This window comes from Elaeis guineensis, chromosome 3 (assembly GCF_000442705.2).
Source record: "Elaeis guineensis isolate ETL-2024a chromosome 3, EG11, whole genome shotgun sequence".
Classification (NCBI taxonomy): Eukaryota; Viridiplantae; Streptophyta; class Magnoliopsida; order Arecales; family Arecaceae; genus Elaeis; species Elaeis guineensis.
The window spans coordinates 90,800,977-90,823,542 of record NC_025995.2 but is presented as its reverse complement, the minus strand read 5'-3'; the positions used below and the strand labels follow the sequence as shown (position 1 = coordinate 90,823,542).

Genomic DNA, 22,566 nt, shown 5'->3' with positions numbered 1-22,566 from the left:
AAATTAATACATAGTTTATCAAATTTAGTATCTATCAATACACAATATATGGTCAGTTAATATACTCCTAGCATTAGTAAACTATTCATCCAACATTGTAATATATATCTTTAAGTAAAACGATATACAATTCTGTGAATTTCTAAATACAAAGATCTTAAATAAAAAAAAAAAAGAGAGATTTAAAAGAAAAGAAATGGACTTGAGAAAGATCTCATAGATAGAAGAGATGGTGCATGAAATTTAAAACAGAAAAAAAATATTTGAAAAAAAAATCTTGCGAACAGGAGAAATGGCTTGATAAGAAAAATAATGAATAAAAAGACTTGATGAAAAAAAAATATAGACGATCACGAAAAATTTTTCTTAAGCATATATTTTATTTTTTTTTATTATTATTATTTTGATTATGCAACTAATTGACTCCACTAGTAAAAAAAATTCAATCCCTACTTGACTTTTAGATTTCCTCTTTAAGAAATGAAAAAAAAAAAAAATGATATGAAACTAAGCCCACGCCTGCCCCTTACAATTTTTGTTCCCGTCATACAGCCATTATTTTAAGCCTTTTGCTCCTCTACAAAGTGGTTGAATAGGGTTAACTCCCTCCAATATGATCCTCCTTGTCATGTATTAGGCCCAAAAATGACCGAAACATGTATAACCATCAAACATTATGTGCAGCCGTGGCCCTGAGGACACAACGCTAACAATCCAATGCTCAGCTTGTTCACAGGTCACAACCAGAATGAAGAGCAAAGTCATGCGGATTCCGATCATATTTGCTGTTGACAGCCTGCAATCATTTATTTACAAAAACCACGATATACTCTTTTTGTGAGTTGAGCAGTGACGCACATTGGAGAAAAGAAGACGGTTGACTAAATTAACAATGACCAATAGTTTCAAACCTATGAAAGGACGGGAGAACTCAGTGAGATCATAATAAACAAACCATATGCTAAAACTTCATTGCTACCTAATCCTCTTGCTTGCGTTGTTTGCTCCATTTTTTTGAGAATCCAGAATCCTCTTCTGGACACCTCTAGAGGGGTACTGGCTTGACACCCCTGAGGAGCCCATCTGACCCTCCTTCCTTTTCTGATTAATAAATTCCGAAAAGGAGGGGATTTGGGGAAGTTCTATCTTTTCTCCAGGGGCTTTCATCTCTACTGATTCATTAGAATGCTTTAATTTAATATTGTCCTGGTTTTCTCCAGTAGAAGCTTCTCCTGGCACGTGGTCCAGAATGATAGGATCTGGTGGTGGGGTAACAGATTTACAGTTGGTGCTAACTAGAGTAGTAGAATTCGCATTAAGCCGGTCAAGTATCTGCTCATGACTCGAAGATGACAGCCACCTGACTGTCGCAGCGACTTGTGAGTTATAGAATGTTTTCCCAACCTTCTCATACTTTTTGAAGCAGTCCATTTCAAGGAAGATAGCAGAAGCCTCGAGGTCTAACCTGAAAAGTTGTACAGGACAAGAATTGGCAATGAGGTTAGAAGGAAGAGAACAAATGTATTCACTGCATAATAATCCTTCTGGTGTTTGATCAAAAGATTAACAGGGAAAGCCAGCTTGCATGGTGGTCTCATGGATCAGATAAAATAATAACTAGACACTGTCTGCTGGAAAAACAAAATTAAAGAGAATATCTGCACATAATGGTACAATGAAATTGACAGGTGGTTGCATGAACAATACTCTAAATTATTTAAGAATATCCCCTTGGAAGGACAAATCTGGATTCTTTGTTGGTGTTGTGTCATTTGCCAAATATTCATTAACATATGAAACAATGTATGATCAATTGAGGCAGTGAGAATTGGAAGCTTGCTTACGGTAGGTCTCCAAGCCTTTCCTGAGCCTGTTTGAGAGCATTCAACAACCTCTTTTTGCTTGCTTCTTTCAGTGTCTCAGATATGGCCTTTTTGTCAGTAAGACTGCCCTCCTGTTAATACACAAAATGTTTTTACATAAATTTAAGAGTAGTTTTTGCAAGGATACAAGCATCTAATACTGCGAAAGCTCAAACCAGTGGAGTATCAATGTAGTCGTAATTCAGTGAGTCCTATAGTTACTATAAATTTAAAACTAAAGTGCAATTACATTAGATTGGATGATATTAACCAGATTCGCTGGCTCGGTATCGGACCCCATACTAGTACCATCCTATTACAGTGTCAGTATACGGTTCGGTATGATACGAGATGGCATACGGAGTGTTGGTACAATATGTGACACCGTACCAATACAAGATCGGTAATGGTACAAGGTGTATCGAGCGGTTCGGCCCAGTATGGCATTCTATGATTCTAACCATAAATTAAATATAAACATTGTCTTCTAAAGACTATTCATTTTGTCACCACCCAATGAATAAGAAATCTTTAAGAACATCTGAATATCTATTTTATCTCAAGATCCTTTTTTGAAGCACAGACTGCACATGGGAGTGAGTTTGCTGGCAGTTGACATCGCGGGAGGAGAGATTGAAGGGATTAGGTGAAGCTGTGAGAAGAAAGAATTCTAAAAATTTATGATAATATAATTGGAGATTGTCCCAATGGTCACGCCCCTCTATTTAGCAACCAAAACTAAGTTCGAATCATGGATGGTGCATCCCTATGTATTTGCGCCTGGATAAATAAGTGTGGGCGGACCTCCCTTCTTTTCTCTCAAATATCAGGATAACTGGAATAAAAAGGTCATTTTAATTATCCTTAATTATATGGATTCACAATCTCCTCCCATCCTGATGCACATCCTTCAAACTTAAAACCCCAACACCCCCCACCCCCAGGGGAAAAAAAAAAAAAAAGAAAACTATTTACACCTGCCTAGGGATGTTTATTTATCCTTAAATTTTATGGATTCACAATCTTGTCCCATCCTAACACACATCCTTCAAACACCCCTCCCCCCACCAAAAAAAAAAGTTTACACCGGCCTGGGGATGTTGTGCATGGATATTCTGTCCATCCATCCAAACAAGGCATAAATGCAGATCATGATTGATGGTATAGTGGCTTTTGGCTTCCCCTTTCAGTCATGATTGATGGTGTAGACCATTAAGTTTTTGGACAGTCCAAGATCTAGTCAATCATCCTCCATATGCTAAAAGTGCAAGTATAACTTAAAATATTGATAAGCAGTAGAAACCAAGGTCTTACATCCTGGTGGGATGGGGGGCGCCGGCTATCCCATTCCATTCCTATAAGAAAATGAGATCGGGATTGGCTCCGGACTCTGAAACCCATCCACATAGGAAGAGGAGAGAGAGGAAAGAAAGAAAGGAAAAAAAAGATGAAGGAAAGCATAAAAGGAAAGAAGAAAAATGAGAAAAAGAAAGGAAGGAAAAAGAAAAATCAAGAAAAAAGGAAAAGAAAAAAGGAGGGTACAGGAAAAGAAATAAAAGGAAGAAAAGAAAAAAAATGAAAGAAAAAAGAAAAGAATGGGAGAAACATGGAGGATATCTATTGGGATGCATAATCAGGACTGCTGTCAGGATAAAATGAGATATTGGGGCATCCTGTTTCATTAAGAAATGGGGACACTTTTGTCCTATAGAATCTAAAATTTTGGTAGAAACTATCTTTGAAAATTAAATTTTCTAAGGATACTTTGTCCAATGAACAATAGATGAAAATGACATACGACCCAACAAAAGGCAAATTTTGTCTCCTCCGGAAGTCCTACAACCAACTATAGCAGATAATGGAGTAGAAGAAAAAATAATATACTATACCTGCTTTCTCTGGCCTTTGTTTTGATAATAAACCTCTTCTGCGTGCTTCAAAATCTCAAATTTTTCATCTAGTCCTGCTTTTGTTGAAATCTTTGACCTAGTTAAACTGCTTATGACCTCTACTCCATCTGCCATTATGAAGGTGATAAATAAGAGTCAGCACGAATACTAATTGATAAACTCACACACACAAGCTGCTAAAGTTTAGACACATCTGTTTGATATTTATCTTTTCCTTTATACAAGTTGGTATAGAACAATCACAGCAGTTTAAAATGTAGAAGCCAATTTTAGAGGTAGACACTACGTATATGTAATATCGGTGTTTTAATTTTACTTGTATTTGTACTTCAGAGCTGTTCTTGTTGCTTTGTGCCGCTACAGTTTCATATATAGGACATGTGCCCCCTAAAGAAAATGATAGCAGCTTCCAGCAAACAATCTAGTTTCTTACAAAGGTTTCACCCAGAAACATATTCGGGGAACACAAGCATAATCATAAATGAACAGAAAATCTTTAATGGTTATTGTGCCATAGAAATGATTCTAGGTTGACCTAGGCAAATTAGGGCCCTCATGCTCAACCTGGTGTGCGGCTTTGGGTAGGCCTGGGCAGAGGCTCTTGGCCTGTTTCGTCAGGCAAGACCTATAAATTGTGGCCCAACAGAATTGGGTAGGCCTAGATTGGAGGGAATGTATACTAGCCCGGCTTAGCCCCCCCTGAAGTAATATAAATATAGAATAACACAGTCTCCACTATAGAATAACACAGTCTCCCCCTTTTCCTTTATGAAAGATTTTGTTCTTCCCTTCACCACCATTTGTGTTGCTTGACCTCTGCCCACTGCCCATCTTCATCACAACATGGAAGTGCTGCCTCTTCCTTTATCTCTCACCTACAACCCCACCCTCCTCACTTAAAATACGTAGATCAATGGCACACCAAGCGACTTAGAGCATCAACAAACATGGAAGTGCCACAATCAGATTGCATATGACTTTTGCACTGCTGCTTTCTTTATTTCTCCTACCTCACCTTTGTCATCTTGGATATGACTGTTGCCTCTATCTCTCACATACCACAAGTCTGCCACCATCTTTGCCTCCATCTTTTCTTTACCTCACCACTAATAGCATCCCATCACGGTTCCTTCCATCATCGCCTTCGCTTCCCCTTTCTCCCTCAGTACCCCAGCAATAATAAAGGGACTGACTGGTGAGCTAGTTTAACCAGATAAAACCATGTTGGACTCGAGCTTGGAATACTATGTGCAGGCTGGGCTCTAGTTAAAGATTGTAGGCCCTCAGCTGGGTCAGGATAGGGCTAGGATATGAGCAATTGAGCCCTTAACATCAAACTTAGGAACTTGGCCTAGCTCAACCAATGTTCAGGTTTAGACTAGATCTATGAACAAGCATGTAGCAAGACCATCTTGCTCTGGTTTTTATAACATTCAAGCTACATTGCTGAGTCTGCCTAATTGAAATAGTTAGATCTGCTCATTCTTATAGCTTTGCCCCAAAGATATCATATTCAGAATCAACCACTTTTTGCAATCAAATTCCTGATGGTTTACACCCATCAGATATTAATTTCCAGATCAACTTTTCTTTTCTAGGTTCACTTTTATACACTTCCCTTTTCTGAAACTTCCATAAAAAACTGCAGCCTGCCCCTATTAAGGGCATCTAGAAGCCGTCTTTGTCTACTATATTACAACTGATGTCCGAAAATGGTTTGCTCCTGAGTTTCCTTCCAAGTGCTCAACTTCATATCTTCTATTTTGTCTTACCCAAGGTTTGGAATATCAAGGGGTGCACAGATGGGGTGGGTACAATATCCACCATGCAGCTGGCACTTGGTAAAGGTAAACCCTTGACCTTTTATGGATTATTTTCAAATAACATTCTTTAAAAGTAGGTTTGGAGGTTCAATCCAAAATTCATGCTTTAATGCATGAATGCAGCAATCAAACAACATTTAATCCTTATCTTTTGATTTAAAAACAAATTTCACTCAAATTTCTAAAGAAATAAAAAGAGGGAGAAAGAAGATTTACCTAAGTAGATTGATTTCTAACCTCAAAAATCAAAAACGAACTTTGGCCTGCAAGCCAATCTCTCTAGGTAGTCTTCCTTCTGGTTCACTTTGTTCCCACATTCAAAATATGAGGAACGACTTCCAGAAGGCCTGTTTTGTTCAAGTCTAAGTAGGGGCAGACTGACCTTGATCCACCTCAGAACAACTTGACCTGAGGTCAGTTCAAGTACTTTGGGTGCAGTTCAACTTCAAGCAGTATTTGCTTGGACCAATGCTCTGTTGTATCCCCAAGGTGTCGATATGGTACATATCAATGAGTAACTGTTGTACCGTGTGGTATTTCAGACATGGGTTTTACCCAGAAGTCTGTAAAAGCATTCATTTGTACAACTCAAATCATATGCTATTTCTATTTACTAACATTCCAACATGCATAGGGTTATAGGTGGCAAGAAAACCATACAAAGGACCAATGAACTTGACAGAAGTTTCTTGTTTATAGATATAAGAAAAACAAAGTAGATACCACAACATTATAAGTTTCGACTGCAAATTGACCTCTTACCATCAGAATCCGAAATGTCTTCACCAGAGAAACTTCCCTCATCATCTCGATTCCAAAATTCAGTGTCTTGAACTTGGCCTTCTAAAAAAGCATCTTTTGAGCTGCAAAAAAAATAATATATAGAAGACAAATATGCATAACCAACCAAGCGGTTAAATTTCGAATTGAGACTATTTGTGTAAGATGTTTCTGACATAAGATTAGTATTGTAAGAAAGACACAAGGCAAAACTAGCACTAATATAGCAAAAGGACCAATAAAGCTAGGTAAAACAACTCCTGAGAGGCATCAAGGAAAAGAACTCAGAAAGATGCACTTCAACCAAAAAGGTTTAACTGGTTTCAATTATATATATACAATAGATAAAGGATGCTACAGCTCAGGTTATTCTTAGAGTCATTTGAATTTCTTATCATAGGTACAATATTACTGAAAACTTGGAAGCATCCAATGCACCTCAACTGACAATATCATCTCATCATACATAAATAGTGATTATTCTACAGTTAAATACCATGTTCTTTGATGATTTATGTGGCGAGAAAATTGCATAATAGTTGTTAGAAGCAACTCTGGTAACTCAGCTTCTATAATCTGATCAGTAGGAATCAAATCTGTGTTTCCATTTCAGCATTCTTTTTGCAGTATTCTTTCAGGAGAAAATTTTCTCTATGATCTACTATTTAAAAAAAAGTAGACCTGAAGACAGAACACCAGCTTTTCTTTGTTCTTGTAAGGGTAGTGAAACAAGAAATAAAAATAAGACATAAACACATAAGCTACCAACACATTTGGGAAACAGCACACTTTGTGATATCATAATGCACATTGGATACTAAGAGGCTGTTTGGATGTTTAGCGAAATAAGATCAAATGGTCAATGGTGAACAAAGAGGTAGCTGCAGGGAGAGAAGAAACTCAAACATGGTAACACGAGAACCGACCAACCCAAAAAATAGGGATATCAAATTCCTTCGGAAAGGTGATACAGCATCTTAATTTTTGGGCATTATCTATGCAGTGATTTTCCTTATCAGGAAACCTGTTATCACCTGGTAGGTAACTCTCACTCCCCACAAGGTCCTTCCATCAGTCAACATGATTTTGGTTGTCCAAAACATAGCCTGTTCAAACATCCAAAGAGGCCCTAAATGTATTGCCCACATCTTGGTACCATGTCTCGTCGTGATTCTCTATGTGGATTTTAGACATGTGTTGCCCACTTACAAGCTTATATTTTAGCTAATATTTACTGTTGCAGGCAGAGGAAAAGGAGATTAAAGTACAAGCAACATAAACCACTGGCATAACTTTTATAGAAAGTTATGTGCTTCCAACATACTTCAAAATTGCATCATACAAGATTCTGTCATCTGGAATATCTTCATGGTTGGATTGAATCAACATGATGCTGCATTTAGAGAAAATGTTAGTGTGCAGTACTGCACAAACACTATAAATGCTTGAAGTGCACAGCACATACTTTCAAGACACATCATGTAGGTTCAGCCATCTGAAATATCTTCATGGTTGGACTGGATCACTATGACATCGCATTCATCATTGTACCCTTGATGACAAATTTTGCAAAATTATCAATAGATTCTACCAAAATGGATGTCGACATTCATTGGAAAGGTTGCCAAGTCCACCTATACCCCAGGACTTTGGTTTGTTTTATCCAGGATTTCCAAAGTAATGTTACCAAAGTAAAAGAAGCCAACAGATATTTAGTGGTTCTCTCCCTTCTCAATTAGTGAAGGGTGAATGACATGGCTGTTTTGAGTCAATATCTTTTTGATTATTAGCTAGCTAGGGCTTAAATGGTCCACAGCAAGGAGCAAAGTGTCAACAGATTATGAGATTGACTTCCTACAAATTAACTGGCATTGCTCAATGTTGATTGTGGGACAAGAGGCTTCTATGGTGGATAATTTGAACTGTCAAGTAGATGCAACAAAGAATGAAAGAGTTGATGTTGGAAAAGAATAATCAATGATAGAGTTTGCTTTGTAGGAATTGTTGAAAGAAAGGACTAAGGAGTATATTTTATCTTTGGGCAGTGAATTTTCAATTAGGAGGGAGACCATCAATCTTGTTCAAAGGCACACATTTAAATTTGTTCACATACAGATGAAATGAACAAAATGGGGACATATCCAAAAACGACAAATTGATTCAAAGAAAACCGCCTCCAAGCAGACAAATCAAAGTGAATATGGATTTATAAAAAGCTGTCAACTGGAAGCAGGTTATTAGCGTTCTACTAAAGAAGGAACGAGGTAGCCTAGCATAATGTCATAACCCTGCAATTACATGTTATTTGAGAGAGAGCGAACAATAGTAAACTAAAGGACAAACAGAACATCAGGAAAGTTTGCATATATTGGACCTCAAATCCTTGGATATCATAATATAATTGCCTTTCTTAATGGTCATGATGTAATAGGAGCTTGTTTTCCATGAAATCCTTGGATATCATAGGACACATCTCCACCGGAAAGTCAAAGGACTGGTCAGGAGAACTTCAGTTACTTGGTCTAGCCTACTACTAATCCATAAAATATTTGAGCATGTATTGGTGATCATCTCTCTTTCATATCACCTACATTCAAATTATTGGCATCATCTTCCTGCAGAACTGTATGTTGCTCAATATCCAATAATAGATGAATTTTTCTAGAAGAAAATATCATCTAACCTGCTTTGCCACCAGTAGAATGGGTTAGCCAGTTCATTTTTTCTAAGAGACTACATTAGCGTCCTCATTGGCCTGCAACTCTACCCAAGGATTCAAAATCCCTGAGGATGGGGTATTTTTCCATGGAAAGGGACGAGCTGCATTCTGACACTCAAGATGGTGGACGTCCTGTCTCATCCATCCCTGTCTTGTCTCGATCCTGTCCCATAAATAGGATGGTGCCCCATCTTGACACTCAGGACAATAGGACGCCCCACCATCCAATTGGGACTTGGATCTTGATTCTTCCTTGTTAGGGACAGTATTCAAAAGGTTTGTTGAGTTGTTCTGTCATAGATTGAAGTTTCCTATCAAATCTAAACTATATTTACTGCAACTTCTGGCAGTCATGAAGCATTATCCATACATGCCATTTTGAAACATTGGAGCTTATGCAGAGTTGGTTGTCTATATATGTACTGATTCATTCACTGTATGGAATAGATGGATTGATGATTCAGAGTGTGTGAATAAGTGGGTTCTGTAATCACCTCCTATGTGTTGTGATCCAGTGATAGTGCATTTCTTATCTAATTGCAAGTAGCTGGGCTTGTACCCCAACTAGACTCTCAATTTCCATCACTTGCTCCTTCAATTTATGAAACAACAAATCAATCAATCAATTCCAGCAAAGCCCACATCATTGAAATTAAAATAAAATAAAAACAAGAGAACATTTATGATGCCACAAATCGTAACCTTCCATGCAAGAAAAAAAGAAAAGCACCTTTTAATAATAATTGGAAAGAATCCATCCCTTTTGTGAGTGTTAGATGAATGGCGAAGTTCCTCCAGTTTTCTGGATACCAGGCCTGGATGTTTGCATGCATCACATGATTTTTGACATAGAGATGCAGGTACCTAGTTTGATAATGGAACAATACTGATGTCATATATGCCAGGAAGTATCAAGGATCCATCCAGCTTATGCAGAAACAAATAATTGATTGAGGAATAACAATAATATGGATAAGCCAGAGCTGATACCTCTTCTCCAAAACTTTTGAGGATTCTTTTCCGGCGGCAGCCAGAACCTTCACAATATTCCACCATCTGCATATAGTGAGGAATCATTATTCTCTAAGTGACCCTACTTTTTTGCTAGTGTCTTATTCAAAACAATAGAAACACCTGACTGAAGGCTTCTAGGGACTTTTCTGACAAACTATTTGAGGATGATGAAGACTCTGAATTTTTATTGGCAGCATTTCTCAAAATGAATTCCTACCACAAAGTACAGATCCATTTATTTAACACCACAAATGCGTTAAATGTGTGAATTCTAATATATTGTATAACCACCATTCTTTTGCGGTCATCCATGCCATAATACAACACACTTCTTGAAGGCAACTGATCACGGCCAGCTCTTCCAGACTCTTGGTAAAAGCCTTCCATTGACTTTGGGATATTAAAGTGACAAACAATACGAACATCCTTTCTATCTATACCCTGTAAACATGAACAAATGGAAGAAAGTCATCTGTTACAAAGAATAAACACTTGGCAATAAGGTATTTCTTCTAGAACTATGGCATAAGAGCAGATTGTATGAAATTCAAAAAAAAAAAAATCAAGCAGTCTTACCATCCTGTGGCAGCGGAAATGAATATTTCAGTTTTCGTGATAGTATCCAAGTAACCCCAGCAGCACACCAAATACATGACAAAAGCAGAATTTCGGGTTCATGATCAAACAGCAAAGTGATTCAACAATTTAGCAATAAAGAGAAGGCAAGTTTTGCTGAAGCAAGAAAAAAAATTGAGCAACAAATTCTAGCGTCGTGAAATTCTAGTTCAGCCACAGGTTTAAGGATGAAGACATGCATTGACAAGTTTGTGATTACAAATCTGGTGATAGAAAATTAAAATGCATATTGCATAGTATTAAATGGCAATGCATTGTGCCACAACTTTTATTATTGTGTGCTATATAGAGAATTTGGTAGATTCTCCATCTGTTAAAATATATAACATACTGACATATTCCGATACAAGAAAATACATATAAAGAATACTCAGACAGAGAAGCAAGCAGGGGTACGAATGAGCTGAGCTGAGGCAGGTATCAGGCTGCTTGGTTCGCTCAGTACATCAGAAGAGCTGCTTAAACTCAGTTCGAACACGAGCCAAGATTCACATTAAGTGCTCAAGCTCTGCTGTGCTAAGTTCTGGGCTAAGTTTCGTGCTAAGCTGAGCTTTTCTACTGAAAGTAAACAGAGTCGATCTTCAGGCTCGGCTCGTTCATGGAGCCAAGCTCTGAAAAATGTTTAAGCTCGGCTCATTACTGAGCTTAAGCTCAAGCAAGTAGTTAGTGTGTTGAGCCCAAGCTGCTCATGAGCAGCTCAGCTCATTTGCAGCCCTAAAAGCAAGGTTTCAAACTGAACTTTTTTCTGACAATAAATCTAGACAGAGTTCATTTCATTACAAAAGAATCAAGTGGATCATCTAGACAAAACAGGTAAAACAAAAAAAAGAAAAGAAGCAAGGAGACAGATGGAAGCCTAATTTCAAATACTCGTTAATTTATTAGTACTAATAAACCTCCCATGATATTTTTTTTCTCAGCGATTTGCTGTGCTTACAGCTTAAAAAGTTTAGCAACATTATCTTTTTTACATCACATGATTTAAGGCTTGAAGATGTGTCAACCTATAACTTATAAAAGGATCTTTCTTTCAAGCTCATAAGTAATACAATACATGAAGATTTGCATTCAATTAATGTGATTTCCATATATAACTTATGCAACGAGCATGGCTTCTCAACGAAGTAAACAGCTTGTCTTGCGAGTCTTAGAAAAAGAGGCAGGCATCAAGCTCAAAAGACATGTTCATATGGTGTAGAATTTTGCCAGACTGTGATCATATACAAATAATAGCACAGGAGATATGTTTATTGGCGAGCTTATTAGAAATGTAGCTTGCTATTTGAACAAGCTGACAGGTGAGCAAAACTGGAACCACTGAAGACTTAGATGAGAATGTAACTATCGTATCTATCATGCAAGGATATGATTGATGACCCTTCAATGACTGCCACCACCATTTCGCCTGACTAGTTTCATTTAATAGGAAAAAGTTATGTTTTATGTGGGAGACATCTGAAGAATCATGGCTGTCATGCACGTCAAATCTTGAATAAGTCATTTCTTCTTGATTTATGTTTATTTAATGGCTGTAAAATTCGGTTCTGACTATAGAGCTCCTAGGTTGGAGATGCAGTAGGGAACCAATTCTCACATAAATATGGACAAAACTTCACAATGACTTTGTCAATGACATATATAACATGAACATAAACAGGAAAATAAATCAGAGATATGAGCTCCAGGTTGCATTAATCAAAGAAAAAAAAATGAAAGCATAGAAAATAAAAACAGCTCAAAATATGTAGAATACACATTACAAAGATATCAAGGATACAAATACCCAAAAGCCACTGTTGCAACGATGACTTGTACTCTGGAAGAAAGCCAATCATCCAATATAGCACTGCGGAGTTTGCTGTTTAGCCCCGCATGATAAGCTAAAATGGAAGAGAGGAAATATATAGTTGAAAAGAAACATTAGGAAGACTATGAATAGGTAATGTCGTCAAACTGTATATTCACATACCAGCAGAGGATATGCCATTCTTGCATAGGTAACCAGACAAGTCATCACAGATAGAACGTTCAAGACAATAAACAATTGAGCAAACATTTCTGGCAGACTTGAGTAGATTTGATAAATCAGTGTAAGCATCAGCCAGAAGATCTTTATAGCGAACTGCATGAAGTGATAATTCTCATGTAGGTTCACATGTTTTCATAACACCAGAAAAGATTTACAATAGAGCAGTGGGAAAAATAAAAGAGCTTTAGATACAAGCATTTTAATATTTGGACTCCATTTACATGAACAGTGCTCAAAGTCAATGACCCAAAACTAGGCAAGGGGTCTAAATCAAAATTACATAAAACTGTACAGTTATGCTGTCTCATTTTACATCATATGTAAAGGTACAGATCAATACTACGAAGAACTTAGTCAAGGAAAGTTAGATGAAACATTGGCTTACTTAACCAAAAAGAATAGAATAATTACACAAACCAGAACATAAAATCACTGATTACAGTGAGTTGATCGAATGACATTACCTTCATAAAATATGTTAGGACGATTAAATGATGCCCTTAGGATTAATGGGTGCTGCAGGCACAGTGATTCTATCACGTCGTTTTGAACTCTGGGTCACAACAAAAGCTGGTTCTTAGTACAGTCAAGAAATTTTACAACATAGACAGGAAATATATATTATGAGAAACACCTACAAACTTAAAAACAAAGGGCAACATTTAAGTTACTTAACCGGACTTGGCCTTTGGCTTAATTATCAATTTTAAAAGCAACCTCATGTTTCAAGGTGTTCATAGATGATATTGGTCTCAGTTCATGAGACCAGGAAGAGGTGAACATTGGATGACTGGATTAAAGGTAATTTAACCAAATATAGAATACGAAGTGTAAATACAGAACAGTTGGTGAACCGACAAAAAAAAAAAAAAAGTGTTTCGGACAAAATTTACTATCTTAGCTATGTCATGCTAAAGGGCAAGGAAATTGCAGGAATGAATCATCATATATTGCTGAATGGAAATTTTGCAACACAGTCGCAAGATCAGCTTTCTTGTAGGATTTAAAATGTTTCATACTAGAAGAAGTCACGTCACACAAGCCAAAAGATAAGAAACACAAGCAAGATGTCGATGTGAATGCCTAGTAAGAACACAATTAGAGCTCAGAACACTACACAACAGTTATGCAGCAACAGTAAGGGGTATGCTCAGGAAGAATAGTTTGGCTATAAAAGTTAGAGGCTAGAGATAACCGCAATAACGAGTGGGCTCTTAGATGTAGGTTGAGATATCCAAGGTTTTAAATATCATGAGGCGGAGGTGTTCCAATATCTCCATCGAATGGGATGCCCCGCTGTCCCGTCCCATCCCGAGAGTGGTCCCAGTTATGCATCTTGATAGATATCCTCCATCTCTCTCTCCTTCTTTTCTTTCTTTCTTCCTTTTTCTTTCCTTCCTTCCTTTTTTTCTTTTTCTTCTACCTTGCTTTCTTTACTTCCCTTTTTCTTTCTTCTTCTTATCTTCTTATCCTTTCCTTCTTGTCTTTTTTTTCTTTTTCTTCTTCTTTCTTTTTCTTTTCTTTCTTCTTTCATTCCTCTCTTTTTCTTCTTCCTTCCTTTCTTTCTTTCATTTTTATTCTCTTTTTCTTTCACCTTTTCCCTTGTTTCATCTTCCTTTCTTTCCTCTTTCTTCTTCTCTCCCCGCATGGATGGGCTTCGAAGTTAGAACCCGGTTCTGATCCCATTTTCTCACAAAAATGGGACAGGACAGTCGGGACATCCCCGTCCCACTGGAATGTAAAACCTTGGAGATATCCTTAGAGATGAGGGAAGACCAACAAGACTTGGAAACAGCAAAATAGCATGATTTCCTTTTGATTGATTTGACTTTGGAGCTTGGATGGTAAGCAAGAGAAGGATCCATGAAGCCAACCAAACAGCTGGGTCAAGGCTTATCATTTAGTTTGTTGCCAATTTCAGCTAGATTTATTTTTAATGTCAAAATGTCATCACTAGCTCACACTGGAAATGCCACCCTCAGATGGACTGCTATTTTTAGTTAAATTGCCGCAGTATTAACTTACATTTAATTTTCTTTCCTAGTATGGGACCTCGTTTGAACTAAACATTTGTATTACTTTTTACCAATCAGCAAAGAAAAAAGAAAAGGGAATTTAAGTATAAAAAAAATTAATACAACTCACTTTGGAACAGCTGTAGCAGTCAAAGCTAATATTGGCACACCCGGAAGGTGCCTCCTTAAAGATGACAGTTTGCGGTAGCTAGGCCTGCATTGCAAGCAAAGTAGAGACAACATACAAAATATATAGTCATTAAAACATAGTATATCATTCTTTGTTACTATACCTAAACTTTGCACAAATGAAGAGTAATTGTTGCCTAGCAGTCCTGATGGAAAACATTTGTGGCAAACCTGAAATCATGGCCCCAAGTTGAAATGCAGTGCGCCTGAAATACGGTATTTAAGTATGAAGCAATGAAGTGGAAAGATAAGGGTCTGAAAGTAAAATATGGCTACAACCACAAAAGAAATATACTGCTGGAATATGAACAACTTTTCAACCTCATCAATGGCAATTAGACTCAGCAACCCTCTATTATAAAGCTTTGTTAGCTTTGTCATAAATCCAAATATTGCAACCAACTCTGGAGTCACATACAACAATCTAATAGACGGCTTTCCAGAATTGAGCTCTTCATGGATCTGAAGAAAAGAAACAGGAAATGAATTGTTGAATTAAATTAAAATGTTCAATAAATTCAATGTGGAAAAATAAATGTGGGATGTTTCTGGTTCTCAGAATATTCCCTAGCCAAACTCAATGCTACGACCCCAAACATACACTGTAATGTGCATGAAGCAAAATGCTCTTCTAATTAAAATCCATTGATGAAATCAGACTTGGAGATGTGTGAAATTTTTGTAACTTCAACATTGGACCATCACTCCACAAAATCAAAATAAATGACAGAATCCCCCTTCAATGTAAGGAAGCATGCACACACACAAAATGAAAAATCCTAATTTTCCATCTGAAGGCTCGGCTGTTTGTTCTTCATGAACATGTACATTGCCTTCTTGGTAGTTAAGAAAAGATAAAGGTGAAACTGATTTACCAACAGTGTGACCTTCAAGAGTCTGGCAATGATATGAAACTAAATTGAGATGCTTGAAAGTCTTGTGTGCTGTAAAATCAAGTGCCCTTCCAGCAAGCATAACCAATTTCTTTCACCAGTTGTTCAAACTTTAGCAGCGTTTTACTTCTTACTTTTCAACTTTCTTAATTTACATAGCCTGCTGCCAACATGGACTTATGAACATGTGCAAAGAACAATTTTGAAGAGCCTCTAAGGACATCTCATGGCCCAGAATGAATTATTGGCAGTTGATATGTACATAAGTCATCTCCTATTCTAAATATTGAAAATATGTTACAACTATAAAATGTTGACAGCAGACTTGAACCAACTGGCCATATTATTGATCCAGTTGCCACAATAGGAGCTCACAGAAACTGAATAAAAAGGAAAAGATAAAAAAAACAAAGGGCGGTCATGATGTGCAAACTTATAACCCATTGCGAGCAATGAATAAGACCACTTGCCTTTTGTCTTTCCAATTTAGTTTGACTTAGTAGGTAGTACAAGCTTGTCTCTTTCAATACTTTCTCCTTAATTTAGCCACATTAGTCAATTCCTATCAGAGAGTAACCTGACTGGCATCACTTGTTGTTACCATGATCCCTTGGATATAAGGGATTTACTCTCTCTCACACATAAAATTTGCAAGTTCATTCTAAAGAACATCACTTTGAACATCAGGAATCCTAAAGTGACCTAAAAAGATTAGATAATGATTGCTGGTTATTTTTATCCACTTGAAAGTTGAAAATTATCACAAGGATTTACAATTACGTACCAGTAATCTTTAACTAGGCCCAATTATGTGCATACTGGTGTAGCTGTTGCTTCTTCTTCTTGTTCTAACTACTGGCAGAGATATATCCATATAACCACTGTGATGTTACCAAATATGTATAATTGATGATTAACTAGAAATTTCATGGACCGAGCACATAAAGAAACCTGGTGCATTACTTCAGCATAAAGAACCTTGATAAGGTCCAGAAACACAGTTTAAGTTGAAGAACCTCAGGCTCAGGGTGTGTTTGGCTCACGGCTAAAATCAGAATTGGAACCAGAATGAACTGGAATGGGAATCAGAAAGGTCATAATTTCTAATACATTTGGTTTGTAACTAGATTCGGAATTAGAACCGGAATAGGATTTGAATACTAGGTGAGAGTCCGGATTGAATTTTGGGAGATTGGGGCAATCTCATCCTCCTTAGAATCAGAATGGGAATGGAACTCCCTCCAACCAAATAGTTGGAATGGTAGTCACTCCTTCCCCATTCCCATTCCAAAGCCCAACTCCCTCCATCCAAACATGCCCTCAATGTGTTCTTAAGTGTCAAAACAAAACTGATGCTTAACAGCATTATACATAAGCTTACAATATCAACGTAATTCCTGGGATGACTCAAGAACCAACCAAGAGGATGCCGGGAAGGCCCAAACTACCAAACTTTAGCATTGAGTTGACAACTTCAATAATGGTCTCTATAGAAAGTCCAAGTCTATATTGGACTGTTCTCCCTAATCGAAGCTTCTTATTCCTGATCCTTGTAGCCTAACATGTGACACAAGATGATCTGCTGGAGAAGTACACCAGCTAGCTGAGTCCCCTATTGCATTCAACATAAGATATATGCAAAAGAAAGTAACAGAGACAAAGACAAGATGCAATGCAACAAGCTGAATGCCATAAATATGTGGTTTAGCAATCTGCTCTACATCATTGTCTTTACTCTTATCCAATAAGAGCACAGAGAAAAATGGAGTTGTTATGTGGAAGTACAACTATACCAAGTTATGAACAATAGCAGCGTTCATGGAACAAACAACTGGAGGTGCTTGCGGTAGTATGAGTGCAAACGAACCAAAACATTCATGAATGGCTATGGCTTGGAAGGATAGCAGGCCTGTTCAGGCTTATTTAATAAGTAAACAGCTTCGGCTCGAACCTCATATTAACAGGCTCAGCTTACAAATGAGATTAAATTTGGGCTTGCAAAATAAAAGCTGAGATTCAGGCCCATAACAGGCTTGTTCAACATAGCTCAATTAAGAAGAAACTAAGATTGAAACACCCATAACTGACCTTTGGTGAAGCTTGAACATCCCTTCAATATAACAGCCCAAGCATGAACAGTCTAAAGCTTGAATTGGTTAGCTGCATGCCTACAGATTGGGCATGGTGGAACCTTAATCAGCTCTATGTTCTATCATTCAAGCTTCTCCACAATCCAATGAACAATAACCTTAATAATTCATTGGATCCCCCTCCTCATGATCTAACATTCCTTATTTCGGATTCTAATGAAACAAAAATTTCACTACAGGATAACCTAGTGTGCAAATTCTTTTGACTTTGCTCATGAACTGTCGGTAAAGAATCATCAGCCTTCATGTGCAACTATTTTGCCTCCATCATAAATAATGACAAAATCTTCTCAATAAATCCATATGTAAAGGAGAAAAGAAAAAGAAGAAAAAACCCTACACATGACTATTGATGGAAACAGAATACACATAGCAACAAAAGTTTAATGATGCTGAGGTTTTATCTGATTGCTATAAAATAATATAGAAGTTATAATTAATTCAGATTATTTAAAGCGTGCAATTGGATGGATTTAGTATTCCTCCATCCCTCCACCCCCCCCCCCACAAAAAACAAAAAAAAAAAAAGCTTTTGAATGTTAATGCAAGACTGCCCTCACCTTCGTGCAATGGGATGAAAATTCAATCTTCCTGATCAGTGAGTCATCATTTACAACAGACCAACTGAACCAAATAGATCATCAGATTCAATGTAGACCACTTTGACCACTATAAGTTAGTCTATGTGGATCACTTTGACCACTACGAGTATTCAGAAAAATCACCAAACTCGACGTGGATTCCTTTAGCCACTACAAGTATTCAGGAGGATCATCAGACTTGATATGGACCATGTTAGCCACTACGGACATCCAAGAACATCACCAGACTCAATATGGACCAATTTTGCTACTACGACTAAGAGCTGGATGGGGTCCAAGGGCAAGATCTGCCATCAAGAAGCCAAATCGCATGTCAAACTTCAAAAGACCATAATTTGATTATATGATGCCCGATTTAGATGATCTTTTTATTAAAAAAAAAAAGATATTTTTTCGAGATCAATTACTTTGGATGAACCCCTAACGCGGCTAAATCGGATCAGAATTTCATCATTTGGGCCTCAAAATGGCTGATCAAACTGAAACTTTCCTTTTCGGAAAAAGACTTTGACCAGGAGTTATCTTCCAATCCGTGAAGAATTAAGCAGGACAGTAAAATGCAAAATTGATGTAGAAGTTGAGATCTATCTCATATAAAATTTTAGTATTTTTCATGATTTTTTATATTCATCATATTTTTAGAGATCTAGTTCTATTTAACTAGGAAGAGGAGTCCAACCCAACTGATTCTATGGTGGACATTCTTCTAAAAGATAAAAGAGAAATCCAATCCGAATTATATAAGACAGACCTCGCTAGTATAAATAGGGACTATATACCTCGTTTTTATTGTAGAGAATAAAAAAATAGAGAAAGAAAAGGGACTTGAGCTCTACTTTCGAAGATTCTCTTCTTCTTCTATCTTTTTCATTTATGAAATTCAAGTTGAGCAGGTTGAAGAAAATTTTTCTTCTCCCTGATCGGTTCACCAACCAGTCATAGACACTATTTGAACAGAGATGAAGTGTAGCTCTTTTAAATCTTTCCCGATCATTAATTCTAGCTATATAATGAAAACAAGGGAATCACTTAATTGTCCATGTAACATGGGTGGACTACACTCTTGTAAATGACATGTATCCACTCTTAATAAAATATGCCAGTCTAAAACAAAGGTAATTATAAAGAAAGTAAATATTGGTATAGATCTATCATCACCATGCTAAGAAAATTTGTAATCTCAAATTTTACCTTCTCTTTAGTTTGTGCAGTCTGTGTTGAAGAGAGAAACTCAGCAGGAATTCCTTTCATCTTCAGTGCTGCAACTTGGTTTTCCTAATCATGGGCATCAAAAGAAAACAAGCATGACCTTACAGAAAAAGAATGTGTTAAAGAAAACAATCTGAATAGCACTTAAACTTACCATCAGTGCTGGTCAAAAGAATTTGAATGGACAAGCAAAAACTGTCAGAGTGGTCTAAATAAGCAGATGTAGAACTTTTTCTCCAAACTAGCAGCAAACCACGTTAAAAATTGAACAGGACAGAATGCATTCACCAATCAAGGGAGAGATCACAAGCACAATGCCTGGCTTTGCCACTGCTGGAATCTGATAACACATAGATTTTCCTCCTCCAGTTGGCATAAGACAAAAACAGTCTCTTCCTGTAAAGGAATTGCTAACATGATATCCAGATTCGAGGATGCTTGTTAACAGAGACATTGGATTCAAAAAACCAAATAGTCAATGACATAACATGAATGATAAGACAGAGGATCATAAAAAAATAATACAGGCACAGCATTCTCTTATTGATCAGTATACATCCAAGCACAGCATTCTCTTATTGATCAGTATATATCCAAATTAGCAGGTAGCCAGAGAACAGGATGAAACCTGCCAAAACAGCTTCAATAGCCTCCAACTGCTTTCCCCTGAATTCGGGATGCCCAAAATATTGTTTCAGAAGCCTCACTAAATCTTCCTTTCCAACACTATGCCTTTCAGAAGCAGGCACATTTTTCACCGGAAGAAGTGATTTCTTCATCACAAGCTGCATAAACAAAAGTAATGCAATATGTATAAGAACACTAACTTACAATATAGCCGTCGAGTACTCATGAAAGTTGAATTTGTATGTCTATCACTGGTTAATTGCATCAGGCGCACCAAACAAAGACATCTGTGCAGTTCATTGCCAATTGGTAATACCAAAACTAAACTTTATAACAAGAAAACAATTGGAAGTAGAGAACTATAAGTGTTTCAATCATTTAAACAGTGCATTGATTACAAAAGAGGGAGGACCATGCAGGAGTTGGTATGTTAGGGAAGTGATATTGAATCACATGAATTAACTGTAGAAAATCTTGCAAGGAATTAAATTTACTTCATTATATCAAAAACAATGGCTGCATGGAGCACAGAACCAACCCGACTAGAATATGAAAGGTCCAATGCTATGTATCATTTTTTCAGGCTGAGTGCATCAAAGAGAAGCTTATAGGGGTATTCAAATGACTGGAATGCTATGCAGGAGTAGCATTGCTAGAGAATCCAATCTTAAACTGAATCTATGAAGCAGGGTTTCATACATATGCCATTTGCCAGGAGCATTGTTATCCAACCACATACATGAATGGGTTTATTGCAATCTCATTTGAGGTGTTCATGGTATACCAAAAATTTCATGAATTGCAGCATCAATGTCCTCTCTGACCCCTTGCACTCCTTGTTTCCACAACCACCTTTCCTAAATATGCAACTTGCATGCCAAGATGAAAATTGATTAAAAGCTGATAAGATGGCATGGCTTTCCAGCACAATGCGCTGGAGCACTTATAATTCATGTTGCACCGCTGAAACACCTCTTCTGATCAACAAGATATCCACTTCTAACCTTATTCAACCACTTTTGAGTTAATTTTTACATACATGAATATATATATATATATATATATATATATATATATAAACATGCAACAATCTATACTCAGGTCTTCTGAGCAGTATAGATGACTTGATGGTTAAACCTCATGAATTACGATAAAAATGCATGACGGGCAGCCATTGATACTATTCTCTCTTGGAGTGTGCACGTGCGCGCTTTTTTTCCTTTTTTTTTTAAATTTACTTCTTTGGGTATTTACTTGTCAATTCAATCAATAAATTTTCATTACAACACCCTCAATCATAAGCTTTGATTCCAGACAAAAGGATTTGGTACTAAAGTTCATTTAAAATACCTAAAAGTTCTATCTTTACCGATAAAAATAAGCATGAGAATCGGCTTTTAAAAATTAGATGCAGCAACAAATAAAAGAAGGGGCTATATATGCCCCACAAAACCTAAAATGCAATAGAAAACGGAAACTAAAGAAAAAGAGCACTGGATTAGAATAAAACGTTAAAAAAATCACAGGCCATCAATCGAAAACCTAAAATGCAAAGAGAAACGGAAACAAAAGATCCGTAGATATATAATACAACGATCTGAAACGATATTGTGGAAAAGATTCGTTCATGATTGGAACGAGAGAGGGACATATGGAGGGGAGACCTGAGCAGGACGGCGGAGAGAGAGGGACACGAAGGGACAGAAGAGGGCGGGAAAGGAGTGCCGACAAGGCGAGGGGATTCGACATTAGCAACGAGGAAATGAATCGTCAAAAAGGAGAGGATAGGGGTAATTTAGTAATTTTATGGTATTTCATCTAAAGTCGGCATTGAAGGTGCCTACTTTGTGCAAAGAGTAACGCCCACGTGCCATACATGTGACTGGGAGCTACAAAGTGTAACTGCACTGGCTCACTGAAGATTTCGTATCCACCACCAGTGATGGAAACGTGAGATACACGTGACAGCATGTTAGTGATTTTTTTTTTTTTTTTTTTGGATAGGATCAAAAAATTATATAAATTTAACGTGAATACATCCAAATAAATCAAAAAGCAAAATATCAATGTCGATTCTCACCTTTGATACTCAAGACAAATTTATTTGG

General features: G+C 37.1%; 1 protein-coding gene across 1 annotated transcript; it reads right to left on the bottom strand.

The window, feature by feature from the left end:
• Window positions 1-749: 749 nt before the first annotated feature.
• LOC105042050 (ATP-dependent DNA helicase Q-like 3) lies at window positions 750-22,185 on the bottom strand. Its single transcript, XM_010919155.4, has 20 exons — window positions 22,123-22,185; window positions 20,460-20,616; window positions 20,120-20,227; window positions 19,986-19,993; window positions 19,814-19,897; window positions 15,299-15,439; window positions 15,149-15,183; window positions 14,919-15,002; window positions 13,238-13,326; window positions 12,714-12,866; window positions 12,528-12,624; window positions 10,685-10,688; window positions 10,400-10,549; window positions 10,229-10,321; window positions 10,085-10,150; window positions 9,825-9,958; window positions 6,358-6,458; window positions 3,752-3,879; window positions 1,845-1,954; window positions 750-1,465 (listed from the first exon to the last, which is right to left on the bottom strand). The coding sequence occupies exons 2-20, from the start codon at window positions 20,608-20,610 to the stop codon at window positions 976-978; spliced, it is 2,226 nt and encodes a 741-aa protein (XP_010917457.1). The 5' UTR covers window positions 20,611-20,616; window positions 22,123-22,185; the 3' UTR covers window positions 750-975.
• Window positions 22,186-22,566: the final 381 nt, after the last annotated feature.